At 40.8% G+C, this 19,171-nt stretch overlaps 2 protein-coding genes and 1 long non-coding RNA gene across 4 annotated transcripts; 1 reads left to right on the top strand and 2 right to left on the bottom strand.

Annotated features, from left to right (window-relative positions):
* The first annotated feature begins 11 nt into the window (after window positions 1-11).
* On the top strand, window positions 12-8,585 carry mrpl3 (mitochondrial ribosomal protein L3). The gene is made up of 8 exons (XM_022253059.2): window positions 12-150; window positions 1,373-1,640; window positions 2,131-2,235; window positions 2,688-2,787; window positions 3,836-3,896; window positions 5,002-5,113; window positions 6,542-6,619; window positions 7,366-8,585. Exons 1-8 carry the CDS (start codon window positions 53-55, stop codon window positions 7,600-7,602), a joined length of 1,059 nt encoding a protein of 352 aa, XP_022108751.1. The 5' UTR covers window positions 12-52; the 3' UTR covers window positions 7,603-8,585.
* A 177-nt stretch (window positions 8,586-8,762) lies between these two features.
* On the bottom strand, window positions 8,763-11,078 carry LOC147798867 (uncharacterized). Its single transcript, XR_015425700.1, has 2 exons — window positions 8,917-11,078; window positions 8,763-8,857 (listed from the first exon to the last, which is right to left on the bottom strand). It is a non-coding gene; the product is annotated as an uncharacterized LOC147798867 (long non-coding RNA).
* Window positions 11,079-11,116: 38 nt separating this feature from the next.
* Window positions 11,117-19,075, bottom strand: LOC110989006 (flavin-containing monooxygenase 5-like). Of its 2 annotated transcripts, none has more exons than XM_087138310.1 (3): window positions 18,593-19,075; window positions 14,278-17,979; window positions 11,117-12,436 (listed from the first exon to the last, which is right to left on the bottom strand). In XM_087138310.1, exons 2-3 carry the CDS (start codon window positions 14,899-14,901, stop codon window positions 11,468-11,470), a joined length of 1,593 nt encoding a protein of 530 aa, XP_086994436.1. In that variant the 5' UTR covers window positions 14,902-17,979; window positions 18,593-19,075; the 3' UTR covers window positions 11,117-11,467. The 2 variants fall into 2 exon arrangements, with proteins under 2 accessions (XP_086994436.1, XP_022108750.2); XM_022253058.2 differs by having other exon boundaries at window positions 14,278-14,950.
* Between the last annotated feature and the right edge of the window lie 96 nt (window positions 19,076-19,171).

The following is a 19,171-nucleotide window of genomic DNA, read 5'->3' as shown; positions in this document are numbered from 1 at the left end:
GAATCTTATACCTACGATAAAAAGGCCAATAGAATACAACGACAGACAAGTGATGCAGATCGTGAAGATGGCGGCCCCCATGGTCATCACACGAGTTATACAACTCGTGTCGAAAAACTCACTGCTAAACGCAAGGGAAAGGCTAACAAGGTTTGTTTTTCCTTCTCAATCATCTTTACAGAAAATTTCTGGAGAGAGCCTTTGTGGCTACAGTATTTCAAAATTTTTTAATTACTAATTGATGCCCCTGCCCATCATGCCCATGCTGATCCCGTATAAACATGGTAAACAGGGCCCAACGAATACTCCTCCATCGTATACTGGTATACGACGGGGGAGTATTCGTTGGGCCCCGTGTACGGGTCTAATCATGATCATGCCTAGCCTGAGCACAAACCTGTTAAAAAAGTTAAGTAACGTTAGGTCTAGCCTAGGCATGCTAGCTAGCTAGGCTATAGTATGAGACTTGTCTGAAAAAAAAATGTGTTTTCCTAGTACACCTAGGACTAAATGCTTGGAAATTTGGGGAAGAGTTCCATATACAGATGCCAGTAATTATTCCCAACAGTGACCTGTAAAATATTAGTTCTATTAGCTGTCAGAAAGCAAAAACGTGTCCAGAAAAGTTCAATGTTAGAGGAAAAAAAAACAAGTCGTTTAGCCTACATAGAAAACACTTTCAATTTTTCAGATGAGTCCCATAGGGTTTGTGCACAAGGTGCTAACATGGTCAAGCGGTGTCTGTATATGGAACACTTTCCAGACTTTTTTAGCGAGGCCTAAATTGCACTTTTCAGGATATGCTATCACTTTCTGACGGTCGTTATAGGCCCTGACATTTAAAAGGAAGAAAGACATGTCCCATAGGCCTACATGGATGTCACTTGACACCCTGTGCACAAACCCTATGAGACTGGTCTGAAAATTCCAAGTGTTTCCTAAGTAAATGACTTGGGTTTTTCCCTCCTAAATTGAATTTTTCCGGACATGTTTTTGCTTTCTAAAGGCTAATAGGTCACTGTAGGGAATAATTACTGGCGTCCGTAAATGGAACTCGGGGAAATTAGTGTTGTCGGGATGTAGGCCTAATGTACATGTACATGTAGGCCCAGGTCTACAATCATGACAACCTGTGCACAAACCCTATGAGCTGACTGGTCTGAAAAATTCCAAACATTTACTAAATCATTAATGATTGAGTCACTCAGGCTAACCTAACATCAAGATTATGTAAGCTACATTGTACATGTAGGCATACACCTCTGCTGTTGAAGCAGTCTGCCCATTGAAATACCCGATGTATCAGAATCACCCTTCATGACCCTTCCAACCTGGATACCAAGTACATGTACCAAACATGCTTTATATCCAGGCTTTGCAGCTGTGCAGTCCAACGCCGAACCTATTACGAGTATGACACCGAGTATGACACCGACATCCCCAAGGACCTCGAAGACATTGTCAACAAGTGGAGCCGAGTGAAGAACACCCTTGGGCCAAGCCCTCTGAAAGATGAACCCTGGCCCCACGGAGAGTGGGAACCTGGCCGGTCCAAGAGGTGTGGCTTGGTGGCAGTCAAGCTTGGAATGATGCCAGTGTGGACCAAATCTGGGCAGCGCCTTACGACTACTGTATTACAGGTGAAGGTTGTTTGGTTTGATGTGGTTGAAAAATAAAGCACACCTTTTGTTACAAAGTTGTGAGAAACAAAGGTGATGTGCTTCTCGTCAAGCAAACTTGAATTCTCAATTCTGTTTTGTTGATCCATGGCAACCAACAGTGTGATATGTAACTGCATTACACGGTTCATCATATCGTACCCCACATAATGCACTATGCTAACTTGATGCATCCCTGGAATGCAGTGGAATGCTTCTGAACAATGGGGGTATCATGGTGTTGAACTGTAAAGACTCAGCACAGCTTCTAGCTGTGTACGTACATGTACATGTGCCGTGCACTACCTCCGACCACTTTCATGGAAGACACCTCAGATGCCAGTGGTTTTTTGGCACATACTATTCATCAGTTGTTACTTTGATAAAAATGACTATTTCACAATTAACGCTGCATCATTGAATGTGATTTGTCCTGTGTTCATCGTATCCGTAATCATTTGAACTCCCTCAGGTGTTAGAGAACAGTGTGGTCAAATACACACCCCCTGAAGAAAACACGCTCAACCCAAAGTACGGGTGTCTTCTTGTTGGTGCCAGAAATGCAGACCCCTTCAAGGTAAAGGAAATATACTGAAATTGTGCTTAGCCGTCCTGTTTTTTGCCACATTATCATTCTCCAAGTAGCCATTAGATTTGAGCCTTCAGATTTTGTTTTTCCAGTATGTAGCTTTTAGTTATGTAGATAACCTATGGTCATTGTTCTTATATTTGGAGGAAAAGTCAGTTGAAGCATTCTGTTTTACCCACTGAAATGACCAGCAGGGCTTTTAAAGTTAAGAGGGTCCCAGTAAAGCTGTTTTTGTCAAATCAGCATCTCTCTGAAATTTAGGATAAAATGTTGAATTTTGGATGCTATTATTGGCTGGGTTTTTTTATTCAGCTTTTATCGTTCTGCACGTACATCGTACACATGCACTCCTGTGTAGCTACATGTACATACCTACTTGAACATACTACACACCAGCGTACTGTGATGTGAACTTTTTCCTCTTCATTTTGCCTCAACAGAAGTCCCTGCTGTATTCTGAGCAGTTCAAGGAAGCCGGGTTACCAGTGAAAGACAAGCTCACTTCCTTCAAAGTGTCTTCCAATGCCAAGATTCAACCGGGTTAGTGCCACAAAAGGCTATGGAAAAAAGATCTAAACTTTGCATCCTAGAAATATTTGGCCAGTGTAAAAAGTTGTCATTGCAGTGGGTTTTATGAGCCAAAAAGTAACGTTTGCTGAATTTCTCTAAAGTTCCATACTTTCTAAATTTTGAATCAGATTCACTTCAGATGTGAGTGCACAGAAATAGTCATTGATGTACACGTATGGTATCTATCTGTGTGAATGCTATGGATCTGGGCAGCTTCAGGGACTAATCCCCAAAATACTGCCCATTTAACTTCTTTAAACAAAAAACACGAATAATTTAGTTGAAAAATAAAAAATACAGACCCCAACCCTTATGACCCTTAATGACGAAATTAACAAAATGCTACCTCTTTTTTTCTGTGGCTGTTGGCGTTGGGTGTTCAGGTAAATGTGTTTAGTTTGCAATCAAATTGTGCGGGCACAAACCTTCAAAGTGCACCCTGGTGTCTCGGTTGACCTGTGTTTCAACTTTTGTTTCACTATTTGAAAGGGTAATTGACTGCCTTTTGGGTTTTTATGCTGAGTATTTCCGCATTCACAAGCAAAGCTGTGTCATTCCAGGAAGAAAGCCTTAATTTATGTTACATTGGTTTGCTTACAAAAACAGTCCCTCATATTTGTAGATTATGCTTTACTAAGTTTTCTCTTTGCTGATTTGTTGCCGTTTATGTGCATAGCAATAAGCAATCATCAATTCCTTTCTTAGAAATGTTTTCAGTAAATAAATTCTGTGCTCACAATTTGAACAGAAAAACCCATGCACTGAAGTACGTGTGTGTTTTCCCTGGATGACATCACAGCAAGAGTTGCCTCAGTTGTCCAGGAGAAGCATGGATTATTTGAAGTGTTTAGACAAGTGCTGCCAATAATCAAATAGGAATATAAAAGAGTTTTCCTACATTGAAGAAGAGTGTAAAGCTGAAGAAAAATTGTTTCTAAAAAAAATTCATTCAGCTACACTTGAATGTCAATTTTTGCGTCAACCCCAGTGAAACCAACTCAAGATTATTTGATTTCAGGTACACCACTGCATGCTGCGCATTTCAGACCAGGCATGTATGTGGACTGCTGTGGTAGAACGTAAGTAGTGGAACCTCATTTCAAGTCTAATCATTCATTGACTTCAATGAATCATATTCGTGAGTGGGCCATATTGAAATTCAAAGCAGTCAAGTTTTCATTTTTGAACTTGAGGTCATCAGTATATGAAGGAATAAATTTTTACCCGTCAACTCTGATGAATGAATTGAAGTTTGTAATACAACGTTCCTTAGTGTCGTGTTGCAAGATTTGACAAAGAAATAGGGATGCTTGGAACCCCCACGAATCCTGAAATAGTCTGATACCATTCCACTTAACCGTCAACAAGTTAGAGCACAGATACAAGGAACAAGATCAAAATGGCTTACTCAGGAATAGTGTCCATTGTCTCTCTCACTAAAATAATCTGGTGCGCTAAATTAAAAGCTCATACTGTCGTGGCACCACGTTCATGAGCACAAGATAAATCCTGGTTCCAGAAAGAATTGACCAGGGGTTGACTGTTGGTCGCTGATCAAGATGTGTCCAAAATGCTTACGTCACAATTCAAGAACACATGCGACAACAAGTGCCAGCACAGTTTCCCTGAGAAACTGATTGTATTTGAGTCCATCACAAGTCCTTTCACAAGGCCAGTCTTAGGCATGAGGGTGAACATTGACAAAAGACTTGTTATGGAATTGTGATAGAGCGAAGGGACGTGTGATGGACTCTAATACAACACTGGTAACATCAGCCACGATGGATGTAGGCAAGTTTAATGTGTAGCGAAAGTTTGCGGTAGCACCACGTGACTTTGACTGTTGGGAAGATGTAGGGTTCTAAAGCAGGCGAGCCTTTGGTTGGCACCCATTCATCGCACATTGTAAACAAGAGGGAGAGAAGTATATTCATGCAAAGTAACCACAGGTTTAGTTGTGTTACACATTCTTAACAGTGGATCCAGAACTAAATTTTTAAGGGGATCAAATTTTTTGGGGGGGGGGGTTGCTACTCAAAAACTGAGGATGGACCATAAAAAAAAGTTGACCAGATTTACTCAAGGTAATTTGACATGTACATCGTATACATAATGTGTATTTGAAAGTAGTGTGAGTAACTGAGTACTTCCTGCTATGTTGTCTTTGTTGCTGCACTTTGACAGCATTGACAAAGGTTTCCAGGGTGTAATGAAACGTTGGGGAATGAAGGGCCAACCAGCCAGCCATGGAGTCACAAAGACACATCGAAAGATGGGTGCAACAGGAGGTGGAGGGGTGAGTAATAGAATGGTCTTTCTCTGTGTAACAAGTTTTTTTCCTTTCAAGAGGATCTGGATTTGGCAATTACACTGACTGGAAGAGCCCCCTCTAGTACGGCTTTCTGACTGTCCCCGTCTGTCTCAAAATGCATAAATATGGTATTTGATGGGCTGGAGAAATTCAGAGATGTACATAATGAACACTGCATCACTAAACATTTTGATGTTATGACTAACATCTCATGACGTGCGTGACTCGTAGCCGAACAGTATTGAATTCAGACCAGTTTTAGTGGTTTCCCCATTTTGTCTGGAGTGTTGCTAATGTTGCTTACATTGTGGCATTGGGCCTGATCCCTGGCTATATGGTGTGTGGGTGTATGCGCACTGACTGGTATCCCTGAACAGACATTGACGGCTAGGAAGATTCAACATGTACTTGTAGGGCCAGACGGGTCAGTTGGCCGAGCAGGCCTTGACCTTTGCACTAGGCCGGCGTACAAATTCTAGTAAAATTGCTGCGGGCTAGTAAACTGCCTTTTTTTAACTTGCCTGGTGGGCTAGTCAAGCAAAACCTGCCTGTTTGAAGCTGTCAGTAGGTCATGTATCTTAAGGTGACTAAAAGAAACTGTGTAATGGAACTGACTGTGTTGTTTATCTTTTTCTGTGATATTTTTGAATTCTCCACATTTTAACTTTTTTAAATTTACAGCAAGACCCCACCGTAGTAGATGAAAGAATGAAGTTGAAAAAAGTAGACAAAGGTAGTTTGGCAAATGAAATTCCTGTGAGCCTGTTGAAAAAGTTAACTTGTCTGGTGGGCTAGTTGAAAGCTTAAGGTCGAGGCCTGGTAGAGTATCCATATTGTGATCTGGCAAAGGTCAGCAGTTCAACTTCTATTCTGGTAAATTTCAGTATGTTTACAATTGATTTGAAATCATTGAAAAGTACAGAATGTTTAATTTGCTTGGTTAAAAAAAAAACAATTCACTTGCCAAGAGTTTCCCATGGGAAAGCTTCAATTCTCAGACTGAAACCAAAACCATGTACGGAGGAAAAATTTGCCGAAGTTCATACCCCATAAGCTGTATTTTCTTTCGTACTCCTCCATGATTTCTTCTCTTAACACCCCACGGGATATTCTGAAAGATCCCTCATTTCTATAGACGCGTAATGTTTCCCTTTCTCTCTCACAAGTGCAGGTTTTCAACTAAAAGGGAATCTTTGATATCCTCGTGAAAAACATGTATTTACTGTCAAGGGAAATCATACACATAATTATTTGCTGACTCTTTCTATCTGCCCATTGTCTGTTTTATAGATAACCTTATTTTATGCAAAGTTTGGTGTAAATATTGAAAGAATTTTTAATATCAAGGTTTAATTTCAGAAATGTATTTTAAGTTGGCATTCCATCTTATAGTTAAATGTTTCCATGTTTCAGACTCCTGGAAGGATTTGGCCCGGCAAGAAGATGCCCGGCCACATGGGCAACAAAATGCGCTGGACTTTAGGACTTAAGGTCAGTCTGGTCAGGGTGTGCTTCTTTAATCCAAACATGTCAGTGAATATAGGCAAATCATTTTGTCCCACCAGATGGTCACTTTCCAATAAGCCATTTGCGAGTTCAATTTGAATAATATCTGGTACACTGAGTTCTTGAAATTCACATGAAAATAACAACTTGATTTCTCCAGACTAAAACCACTGTTGCTATACCTCGTGATTCGGGGCAAGCTTTTGCTTAGTTACATAAGAGACGCCTTCCAACAATACATTGTTCTCAATGGACAAGAAAGACAGAAAGGAACCAGACCATTCCAGAAATGGTGGTCGCTATGCAAAAGCTTGTCCCGAATCACGAGGTATAGCAACAGTGTCTTAGTCTGGGGAATTCAAATTGTTACATTTTATTCAAATTTAACTTGCAAGTGGTTTATTGTGCTCAGACCACGGTCTCGCCCAGAGCTCATTAGATTGACCTAGTTTTTCCATATGAAGCAACACATGAGACAGAGAACCCCCCACTTTGTGTTGGTCATTGTTTCACTAGAATCTCAGGAATTCTTTTCAGACATGCAGGGGGGATTTGTAAGGTAACAATAGTCAAGAGTGTGTATAGGACTTGGACATGTAGGGGGGTACCCTATCTCACTTCTTGCTGGGTATATCATCCTACATGCAAACAAAATTCTAATGTTCATCTTTTGGAAATGAAAAGTCAACATTACATTGTACATTTAGTTTACCAATTTTCTCCTCTTCAAGGTTTTACGGGTCAACATGAAACACAACATCCTCTACGTTGGCGGCAGCGTAGCTGGGCACAAGTTCGGCTACATCAAGGTCATAGATAGCATACTGCCCAAGAATAGAGACCCAGAGGTCCCACCTCCATTTCCAACCTACTACGAAGATGAGGAGCTCGAAGAGAACTTGTTGGATGAGGAACTGTTCGATTTCAATGATCCCAGTATCGCCTACCCAGAGGAGGCAGAAAGCTGAGGATACAGATTGGGATTCATGTGAGCTTTAATAGACCACACTACCGTGTAAAAAAGATTTGACATTTTGCATCATGGTGATGTGAAGCTCATGAATGTAGATTTACCTGAAACCTTCATGACGTTGCTTTACTTGAAGTGCATGCTGTTGAGTGCTTTACAAGGTTGCTCCTACTTTGTTTTCTATCGGATGGTGGTTTCAAGAAAGGCTCCAAAAGAACTGATAATGCTATAAGTACATGTGTACTGTAGACAAATCTTCAAAGGCACATAATATCCTTGAAGTCAAACCATGGATCCCTTTTCAAGGTTCTCTCTTTATCTGCCCAAATCAAACACTACTTCATACAGTTAAGCCTGGTTTCTATATGGTCCTTTGTAATGTAGACGGTCCACAAGACGTGAAAATGCTGACACGAATGGAAGAGACGGTGCATGACGTCAATCCACTCAACAATTGAAACAAAATGGCGTGATTATTTGTGGAAAATACCATTTTAGATTGACTGTACCACCTTATGATGCCAAACCTGTACTCCAGTTTCATGCATTTCATTGATGGTCAGCAATTTAGTTGATCATAAGGGTGTAATATTTAAGCATTAAGGAGAAAAGGAGCTAAATTCGTGAAACTAAGCGAAAGGGACATCGGTTCATGCTGGGCATGTCAGCATGCATGTTTGTACGGGGATACCACGGCTACTGGACACAGACAGTTGGCAAAGTTGAACCTGGCTCAACTTTGCTGATCGTTCACGGGTTGGTTTGTGTTTGTCTGCATTGCCGGTGACGTTTTCATTTTGCATGTTTCCATATGTGCGCGTTGCAGTTTGCATCGTGATTGCCTTGCGTTCTGCATTTCTTACGTCGATATGGCAACCAGGCTTAATACAATGGGATGTCCGTTGCACATTAGAAATGTTCTTAAGGCCATACATTGACATGTATGTGTCTTGGCTAATAACACCGTAAATTCCAACAAAACTTTTTTAATGGTACTTAATGTACATTTCTTCCTGTTTTAATGTCTCATTTCCTACGTCTGTGGCTATGGCTTTCATAATGCAGGTCAATTTGGAGCTCTGGAATGTTTGAACGGAATTGACATAGTAGTATCCAGACCAAAATGAACGCCTGAATATATCTGACACATCAACACGGTTTTCATTCCACTAAAAATTTATTACATGATTTGTTTCCAGGTGAACAAATTTCAGTGTACATGTATTTTTCTTTTAACAAAGCAAGGTTCATACCTGTTCCTTTGGTCACATTTCAAAAAGAAGAACGCTTCATCATGTTCACGTTTGCTTACATGCAAATTACGGAATAAAATTTGCCCTGTGACGCCATCTCTTCTATCACTGCTGACAGAAAGGGTGCATTCCACATCATACATGTAGCTCAACATTGAAATTTATCACACTCTAATTTGGTATGATGGCAGAATGTAACCACAGAGGTCCCGTTATTGGGTCACATTGGTACATTTTCATTTGTACTACTTGCCTTGGACTCTATGTTTCTATAATGTTCATTTGATTTCATCACAGATTTAATGGGCTGAACTCCATAAATGCCAGACTGTAGCTAAAATGCGAGAAAAACTTAGGACTGCTTTTTACTCAACTATACAACGCAGACAGTACTACACAAAATTTATCCCTTATTATAACAACACCCACAGATTCTGTAACTTGATTGGCTGAGAGCCAGTTACATGGCAATTGCTATTTTAGCTCCCTTGTACAAGGCCGAAGAACTCTACCCATAGCAACCAAAGACTATATACATAACCACCAACATTATGTGCCAATGTATATTGTTATACCAAGGTCATAGATGGTGAATTTTTATCGGTCTTGAATTGATCATGTGATATGCTACAAGTATCATTCACACGTCGAGCGCACTGGCGATGTTGCCGGGCCACAAAAAATGAAGGATAATGGTGGTCCTTCCCACAGTTGATGTGTCATGTCTACTGCGTTGTAATTGCTTAATCTTGGGTACGAGGGTGGGTAGCCATGGTGGTACCACGCTCCAATTACTGTAGGAGATGTGCACTGTGTGGGGCGCATTGAAGTACTCTGTCTGTTCACAAGTGCTACTCGCTTCACTCTGACCATGACGGAGACCTGTGAGTTATTAAACTTCTGTTTGTGCACCTGGCTATGCTCGTGGAACACAAGTATGCTCTGATCACTGTTTCTGCTGTGATCACCATTGCTGTTTATATAAAACTAAAATGCTCATGCGGTTATCTCTTCTTGCCTGCTCTTCAATCTTGTCAATATTGAAATTCTACTAGTCGATAAAATCTTCAGTGCTTTATGAATCCCAGGTTTTTCTAGTAAACCAGTTTGTTCTAAATCCTAAATCCCCCCCCAAAAAAAACCCCAAAACATAGGTCAACAAAGGACATCATATTCCATTATTTTCTTTGTAATTTAGTATCTAATTTGCTGTTCAAGCTTTTCAATTTGTCAAAGTGTGTTAATTATTTTGCAATAAAATATGCACATATTACACATAAGACCGTTCCAGTGTCATCTATGACCATGGTATAACAAAACAATTGTTGCCTGCTGTAATGGAGTCCATGTTTTTTGTACACCCTCGGGGGCAAATGGCACCCTCAGCTTCGCCTCGAGTGCCGTTTACCCCCTTGGGTGTACAAAACACCATGGACCCCTACACCACAGGCAACAATTGTTAACTGGTGTGCGCGCGGCATACCATGTGCATTCCCAAGCACTAGTGGGACAGAGGTCAGTTCAAATATTTCGAGGTAGAGGTAGTTTGGAAAAGTGCTGGTAAATTTTAAACAAATTCCTTATTTAAATAGACCAATTTTTATATGTAGTTAGATCAAATTTATCATTTGTCACTCCAGCCAAGCTGAATCTGTGAGAGAGAGGTTATGAACATGCATGTGCTTTATCTCATGGTGGTCCATGAAGCTCTCCATTTTTCCTTGCCTTTGCCTCGGGGAAAATACAGTAGTATGGATCACCTCCGGAGGCTAGTTTTACTAACTACATGAACATGTACATGTACACCACTTGAAGTATCTTTTTAGAATGTGACATCATTCACATCTGTATTCCTGATACATAAAAACTTGCATTATCAGCAGCCTACAGATTTCTATGTGTACATGGCTGAGATCGGCATCTAAAATGTAAATGATTGATCATTGAAAAGAAAATGCACATTAGATCGAAGTTGTTACTTCTTATAAGTGAACTCGAGTGCATGAAGTTTTATTCAAATTAATGTTATCTTTTAAATCACATTTATGCATTTATGTATTGGCTAAACAGTAAATGAACATGTACTTAATTACTGGACAATGCATAACATACATTTAAAATTGAAAAAATCTGAAATGTACAAAGGCATAAAATTATCATTGGCAAGCTATGCGTGTACGTAGTTCCGTACATATGCAAGTCTCTGGAGTGAATCTACCTTGTAAGTGCAATACATTCAGATTCTTACAGAATCCTAGCCCACCATTCTGTCTTTGTGCAATGTGCGCAGATGCATGCCCACTGCTTACCCCAAACCAAACTCTGCTTTCTAAGAGGAATCCTTGGTTCTCTTGACATATATGCACCCACGTGCATCACCATACATAAATATAACTGCGTAATACAAAGAACAAGTGCACAGACACACAATTCGATGTACTTATCAAGGTTTATAATGGCCCCCACTCAGGAACAGTACAATGTTTTTCTTTGATAAACTGCCACTAATGCTACACAAAATCAGTGAATGGACGTGTTTCATTGACGTGTGGACAGTTTTTTGAAATTATGTTATGATTAGATCCACTGAGTGAAGATGAATCATGAGTTTTACAAGAACATGAATATTACAATGAATATGACAAGGAAAGCCAAACCGAGGCACAGTGGCATAATTGCTGCTCCTGACTTCTTCTCTTGGACAGCTGGGAGGCGCGTCTTCAGCGGTGCATTGACTCTCTCCCACATGGTGTTGATAGCATCCTTTGCTCCATTCCACTTCCCAGGTCCCATCAGGCGGTACTGGTAGGGTAAACAAGGACCAAAGAAGCAGCGGAGTGCCAGGGCTGGATCCGACCAGAACAACTTCCACAAATCTGGCTTGACTCCTATTTTAACAGCTATGCTGTCCATGTACTCAATCAAGTCCGCGTGGATCATGTTTTGTCGGGAGTGGATGTAATGCTTACTCGTGTCATCTTTGGCCTTCTTGACATCGGCTTCCATCTCTGGGCGGGGTGGCAGACGCGCTTGGCCGTTGAAGATACGGGCAGCCCAACGGCTTTGGAGCTCAGAGACTGGGAGGATAGATCCAGAAGGCTGAACCAAGCCAATGGTGCATATCGATGGGTGTTTGAGGTCAGTGGGAAAGGCATACTTGTACAACGATACCTCATTCTTGACCACTTGGAACGAAGGGCAGTCCACGAAGGGATAGCTGAATGTGTATCCCGTGGCAAGAATCACACAGTCGATGTCATCCTCAAATGTCCCATCCACGAACTCGACCCCAGTTTTGGTGAAGCGGGCCACATTGGGCTTGACAATAACAGTACCACTTAGGATTCGATTTGGTAGGACGTCATTGATTAGAGGAGTTGCCTGTGATGGGTTGTGCTTAGGCTGCAGTCCATATTTTGAATGGTCTAATTTCCTTTGCATCTGCCGCTTCATCGTATAGTCTATCCAACTATCAGGAAGCATGTCCAGGAATCGCCTTCTTATCATAATATCAATTGGATTGCCCTGAGGACCCACACGATTCAAAATCCAAGCTCCAGTCCTTGTACTCAGGAAAACCTGTAAGCCACAAACATTGAATTGCAACCAGTATAACGTGCAAGTTGCTCAACTTTAATAACAATGTAAATAATAGTAATGATAATAAATTAGGTCACATCCCTGCGCAACGTGCATGTTATCTTTTGGTTGTACCATAAACACTGACTCTAAGTTGTCAAGCCAGGGCGAATGAGTCTGTTCATCATTTTAAACAGGCGAGCCTTGGCTCCATTTCACAGCGCTGCTAAGCACGGGATTATGGAGGCTCCGTGTATTTCATTGAGACCGTAAGCAGAAAGCATGTCACAAGACATGCGAGCTTACCTCAAAGAAGAAAATCTGCTCAAAAACAGTGGAAATCTTTACGCGAGCACAACCGTAAGCACAACCAGGCCAGGCACTGCCATGAAATGTGCTTAGGCTAAGAAATCTTTCTGCTATAGTAAGCACAACTTTTCTGCTAACTTCTAAGCAGCTCTGTGAAATTGGGACACAAAACAGTTTACATACCTTAAAGATGAGCACAAAGTTGCAAAGTATTGTGTCTGAGAAAAATTCATTGCAGCTCCATCCCTGCAATGAATTTTTCTCAGACACAATACTTTGCAACTTTGTGCTCATCTTTAAGGTATGTAAACTGTTTTACTTTCCTGTTTGGTTAAATGAAAAATGTTTTACATTCCAGTTTGGTTAAATGAAAAATGTTTTACATTCCAGTTTGGTTAAATGTTTTGAAAAGTACACCTTTAAAAACGTTTAACAATTTATTTGGGACAACTGAGGGTGCTGTTGCAGTGATGTCATATAGAGAAGACAATGACATAGTTAAGTGCGCAGGCTTTTCTATCTAAATTCTGTGGTCCCATGCATGAACCAGATATGCCACATTTTCAAACTTTTTTTAGTTAGATGCATGAATGTGTGGAGAAATACCATATCTCTATTTCCTAAAACTCTCAACAGCTAGGGTGATCCATCTTTTGAAATATAGAGGGCGGTATTATTCTGGCCGAAGTTTCTTTAAGCTAAATCTCACTTTTAGGACATGTTATCACTTTCACATTTTAAGAGAAAATAAGTGTTGTCCGTACACGGAACTCTTTCCGTCGTTACAAAAAATAATTTATTAGCGTGTCTTGAAAGTATACACCTAAACGGGGTATTTTACGCGGAAATTTTTGGCCTTCGAGATCAGGACACCGTTTTTGTTTTCAATTCCAGGATGAGTGACGTCATAAACTGATTTGAATAATTCAATATAAGGCTGTTGATTGGCTCCCCCGGAAAGTCGGGGGGGGGAGGACGGGAAACAAAGAAAATCGTAAGCACTGCCGAACAAATGTGCACGACTACAGACAACAGTGATTCAGGGCAGACAAGACCTAAGGCCGATTTCCAATACTCAACTTCGGCTCCGTCTCAGGCTTCAACTTTTTTTACTAGCTCACTTTGAAGCTGTAAACGCAGTAATCAGTCTAATAGTGCCAAAGAACATCAAACAAGATGCAAGAAAGCCAAAAATTACAGTAATCTAATGTAATTAAACGCTTCATGTCCGCAATCGGGGATTTGTTTGGGGAAAGAAGCCTGAGACGGAGACGAAGTTGAGTATTGGAAAACGGCCTTAGAAGTCGCGAGGGCCGGGAACGAGGTATTGTAAGTTGATAGACCTATTTAAATCTGTAATGGGTTCGATTGAATATTTTTCTGTCTTATGTTGGTAACAAGTCATTTTTTGCAAGTCCGAGTAAAGTCACAAGTCAAAAACTGATAGTTACAAGTCACCAAAGCAGAGACTCCAGTCCAACTGGAGTCCAAGTCAAGTGACTCGAGTCTACAACTCTGATACATGCCCGTACCTTTGATGAAATATGACTCAGTTCAACGGCAGCATCCCCCGCAGAGTTACCGATACCAATGATGACAACTCGCTTGTCGATCAAATGGTAGGGCGTTTTATATTCGTGAGTGTGGGTTACTGTTCCTTGGAAGTCCATGAGACCTGGAAAGTCAGGGATGTGAGGGGTTGTGTGATGACCAGTGCAGATCATCACAGCATCGAAGAGATCAGTGATGGTCTCCCCACTGTCGCGATTCTTCGTGGTGACTTGCCACCGCCCCGTTGTGTCATAATCGGCAGCCTGAGCGACTTTCTTGACTTCGGTGCGAAACTGGATGTGCCGTTTCAGGTCGAAGTGGTCCACATAGCTCAGGAAGTACTTCTCGATGTAGGAATGATGCATGAGGTTGGGGTACTCCTGTGGTACGGGGTAGTCACTGTAGCACATCATCTCTTTGCTGGTGTTGGCGATGGTGGACTTAAACACGCAGCCCTCGCCATCTCGGTCCTCCCTGTAAGCCCAGAGCCCACCGATTCGGTCTGATCTCTCAAAGCAGGTGACCTGGAGGCCCTCATCCAGGCAGCATTTGATGGCCGTAATACCGCTAGCACCAACACCAATGACAGCCACCCTCTTACTCATTCCGATTTCTTGGACTTCTGCACTTTTGGAACCACTCTGTTAGAATCGACTAAAGGAAAACGTTTCAAGGGATCACATCCAATATATTCGCATTCATTTCATCAGGGCTTAATAACATGTACATTATACACAAATAGAGGTACTGTACGTACATGCATTTTTATGAAGTGTGAGAAACGTCAGACCCACAATGAAAATCTCAGCCTACAATTAGTATTAGTATTAATAATAATAATTTAGAATTTATAGGGCGCCCTTTCCACCGAAGTGATCAGAGGCGCATTACACTAAAAACTTATTTAAAAACAAATACACAAAAAACCAATTCAAAAATCCAAGCACACAAACACGATTTAAAACCAAAGCAAATTATACAATAGCAGTAGAGAGAAAAACAGGCCACCGTGCCAGTGCCCAAACCGGAGTATGGGGATACGTCTGTCCTGTCAACTGGGTAACTAACTAAATAAGCATAAACCCCGCCTGATGTCTCGACCTTTCCAGGGGACAGACGCCTCAAACCCTATAATTTCCGCTCTAACTACCTGACACTGTGACCCTGGGAATGAAAAAAGGAGAAAAGACCAGAATACAATTATACATTTAAAATACGCGTCTAAAGAGTAAAGTTGTCAATTTGCATTCAAAAATGCTAAGTCTTTGTTCCTGTCAAATGGAAAGTGGCAAGGCATTCCACAATTTAGGAGCTGCCACAGAAAAAGACCTATCACCTAGAGTGGATAGCATCTTCCCACTAGGATAATCCAAAAGAGGATCATTGTTTCCTGACCCGAGTTGATACCTGCAATGTCTCTTAACAATAATAAGATCTTGCATGTACCTGGGAGAAAGTCCATGAAGAGCTTTAAATGTCAATAGGATAATTTTGAAATGAATTCTTGAACGAATGGGCAACCAGTGGAGTTGACATAATACTGGAGTTATATGTTCAAACCTCTGTGTGTTTGTAACAAGTCTGGCCGCTGCATTATGAGCCCTTTGGAGTTTTGCTATTTGTTCTCCTGGCAACCCATACAATAAACTGTTACAATAGTCCAGATGGTTCGTCATAACGCATGGACTAGTGTAAAAAGGGAATCACTTGACAGGAATTTACTGATACGTTTGATATTATGAAGATGAAAAAATGCAGCTGAGCAAACCTTGTTAATATGAGTATTCATTTTAAGTTCAGAGTAAAACCATGATCCCAAATTTCTGACATGTGGATGGATAGACAGCAGATTCTCCCACAGTGATGTTAGCAATTTTCACTTTTTGCTGCTGTTGTCTCGTACCAATGATCAAGAGCTTACTCTAAGTATCATTAAATTAACCTATCATGCAACATCCACTGTCTTATGTCCTGGATGCAACTTTCCATCGCAGCTACAGCGATCTGACAGGAAACATCATCGTCTGGTTTATACAGCTGTGTGTCATCAGCATAACAATGAATATTAGGCAGACGGTGCTCAATGTCAAATAATCTAGAAGCATAAATAGTAAATAAAAGTGGTCCTAAACATGATCCCCGAGGAACCCCACAGTTAAGTTTGAACGTTTTTGAAAGGGTTCCTTGAATAGATACGCGTTGGCTTCTACCTGACAAATAGGATGTAAACCAATCCAAAGCTTTGCCTGAAACTCCAGCTTTCAACTGCAGACGTTTCAGCAAAATGTCATGATCAACCTTATCGAAGGCTGCACTGAGGTCTAAAAGAACAAGTAAAGTCACATGCTGAGAGCTTATCTTCAGCAATATATCATCTTTTACCTTCAAAAGGGCAGTCTCCGTACTGTGATGTTTCCTGTAAGATGATTGATGAACCGGAAACAGACAATGTTTGGACATGTGGTCATACACTGCTTTCTCAGTTAGTTTGGATATAAATTGTAAGTTACTCATTGGCCAATAGTTTTCAACAATCGGGTCAAGCTTGTCCTCTTTTAGCAAGGGAAAACCCAAGCTTCCTTCCAATTATCAGGAAATGTACCGGTCTTAAGAGATTGGTTGATCATTTTATCAAATACAGGAAGCAGAAAGTCAAGGCACTCACCCACCAAACTGGTGGGCATTAGATCTAGGGCACAAGACTTCTTTGCAGATTTCACAAGAAGCTGCTTTACCTGTAACTCAGTCAAGGATGTAACTAGATAATGTTTCTGATGTGAAGTAAGATACTCCAGCAGGTGTGTTAAAAACTTAGTTGTCAAGTTTGGCATGAATATTTTATATCTTTTCCACAAAGAAGTTACCCATCTCATTAGCCAAAGTCAATTTATTAGTAAATGGAGGAAGAGGAGCAGTAACGGAATACCCAAGCAGTGATTTTGACACCCTAATAATTTCGCTTGATCAGAGCTATTATTATCAATAAACTCTTTGTAAACATCACAACGAGCCTTGTTCAAGAGAGAAGTGACCATATTTCGTTTGTAACCTAAAAGGTCACAAGCGTTGTTGGTTCGCCGCCCCTTCTTTTCAGCAAACCAAGGCAAGCGGGGCCTGACAGGAGCTGCCTTCGACTACAGTGGGGCATGTTTGTTAAAAAGTCCATCTAGTGTAGTTTTATAACATTTAACAAGCTCCTCAAGACATTGAGGAGTGTCCGTACACATCTTAGAAGAACCCAAATCGCCTTTAAGCAAATCGATGTTTATGGATTTGATGTTTCTATGAATAACCTCCTTGACAGGAGAAAAAGGTCTCTCATATTTCAAATTACACAGAACAGAAAAATGATCTGAAAAGAGATGATGTGGTGCTAAAGGCCTAGAAGCAGATCCCATCATTAGTCAGAGCTTGGGAGCTCTTCTTACTGAAGTATAAGTACTTTTCTAGTGCACTTTTAGTATCAAAGGCTTTGCTTTGTATAACTTTGATGAAGCTATAGAATTGCCAAGTGACCAAAAATTAAATATTCAAAATTCTATAATAAATCGGGAGATGACGTCATGATAACGTCATAACTCGGCATACATCTTCAGATAGTTATCTAACTATGTGCAAGGTTTGGAGAGCATCGGCGCCAAGGAAGGTGCACAAGTCGTGTGCAGAATGACTCCATGTTATGTCTATGGGGAAAAGTGGAAAAAGAAGGGGGGGAAAGAAAAAAAATCTTCAGAAAAACAATACTGTTCCGGCCGGTGCCCGAAACAGCTAAAAAACATAAGATATTTCGACCAGTTTTCGGAACAGCTAATAACCAAGATAACTCTAGCCATATATAAGGACGATGTTTAATTTCTCTGCCCAGAGAATTAAAAATCCTTGAAACCCAGCCAAATCACAGAGTTTTACGAAGTAAAACTGCGAGTCAAATACTTGCAATCGTCTGATGTCACACACATAACAGAGATATTTGTTGCTTGTAAAGTGAAACTTGAAGATAAATATGAAAAGAATGTTCAACCATAAGATATCCCCTGTGGCTGAATATTATGCCACACATACAGAAGTATTAAGGAACAAAATTTGTCAATTTGTCACACACGTAACGTGAGAATGCCCTAACGTGGTAAATTACCGTTACACGTATGTGCATTTTTATGGTTACTCAATAGGACCATTTCAATGAGTCAATAGGTTTAAAGACGGGTGGGGCTTACAGTAAGGATAACAAAACAAACTGTATAGTAGCATGGCAGACTCAAGAATGCCGCTGCGTAAACGTGGTGCAAATCTCACCTCTGCTAGCCTAACAATTGAATCCTGTCGACAGAGTTGCTAAGTTGCCTCGGCTTAACTTGGTGTGAAGGTAATTTGATATACATACATCATACGTGTACTGGTATGTCCAATTTGTATGCATGAGTAGTATGTAAGCTGTTCAAAGTCTAAACAATGGGCAAAAAGGGGACTGAAGATTACATTTCCATTGTTTGACACCCGGGCACTCCGTTGCACTTTGATAGTATAGTTGAGAGGTCACCTCAGGGAAAACTTAATGACGTGCATGGAATTCTTTCTAAATCTATTTCTACCTCAATGGTCAATTGTAAGAGTATTAATACATACACGTAGGCCCCTGTTCACAAATTACGGGTCTATTCAACACGGCCTCGTTCAGAGTGCAGCCGTAGCCAACATGTACATCAAAAGATCGGCTCTATTGCCCCGGGACTCGTCATGCTTGTTCAACGAATTGAAAGTGTACGCCTACACAACATCAGGGGTGGATCCAGGAATTATTGCGGGGGCGGGGGTCAGGATGGGAATTTTTTTAATATCTCTTTTTTGTGAAAAAAAAATGGTAAGACATTATGT

The sequence above is a fragment of the Acanthaster planci genome, linkage group LG06 (genome assembly GCF_054643075.1).
Source record: "Acanthaster planci isolate LZ-2023a linkage group LG06, COTS_SCS, whole genome shotgun sequence".
In the NCBI taxonomy this organism is placed as follows: domain Eukaryota; kingdom Metazoa; phylum Echinodermata; class Asteroidea; order Valvatida; family Acanthasteridae; genus Acanthaster; species Acanthaster planci.
Note: the sequence above shows the minus strand (reverse complement) of the source record. Positions and strands in the feature narration are given on the sequence as shown.

Excerpts from the sequence above, each read along its gene's own strand:
- LOC110989006 (XM_087138310.1), bottom strand. The coding sequence starts at position 14,901 with ATGAGTAAGAGGGTGGCTGTCATTGGTGTTGGTGCTAGCGGTATTACG. Across the intron at positions 12,437-14,277 it reads TGAGTCATATTTCATCAAAG|GTTTTCCTGAGTACAAGGAC; the intron begins GTACGGGCATGT and ends TGTGGCTTACAG.
- mrpl3 (XM_022253059.2), top strand. The coding sequence starts at position 53 with ATGCAGATCGTGAAGATGGCGGCCCCCATGGTCATCACACGAGTTATA. Across the intron at positions 151-1,372 it reads GCAAGGGAAAGGCTAACAAG|GCTTTGCAGCTGTGCAGTCC; the intron begins GTTTGTTTTTCC and ends CTTTATATCCAG. Across the intron at positions 5,114-6,541 it reads GTGCAACAGGAGGTGGAGGG|ACTCCTGGAAGGATTTGGCC; the intron begins GTGAGTAATAGA and ends TCCATGTTTCAG.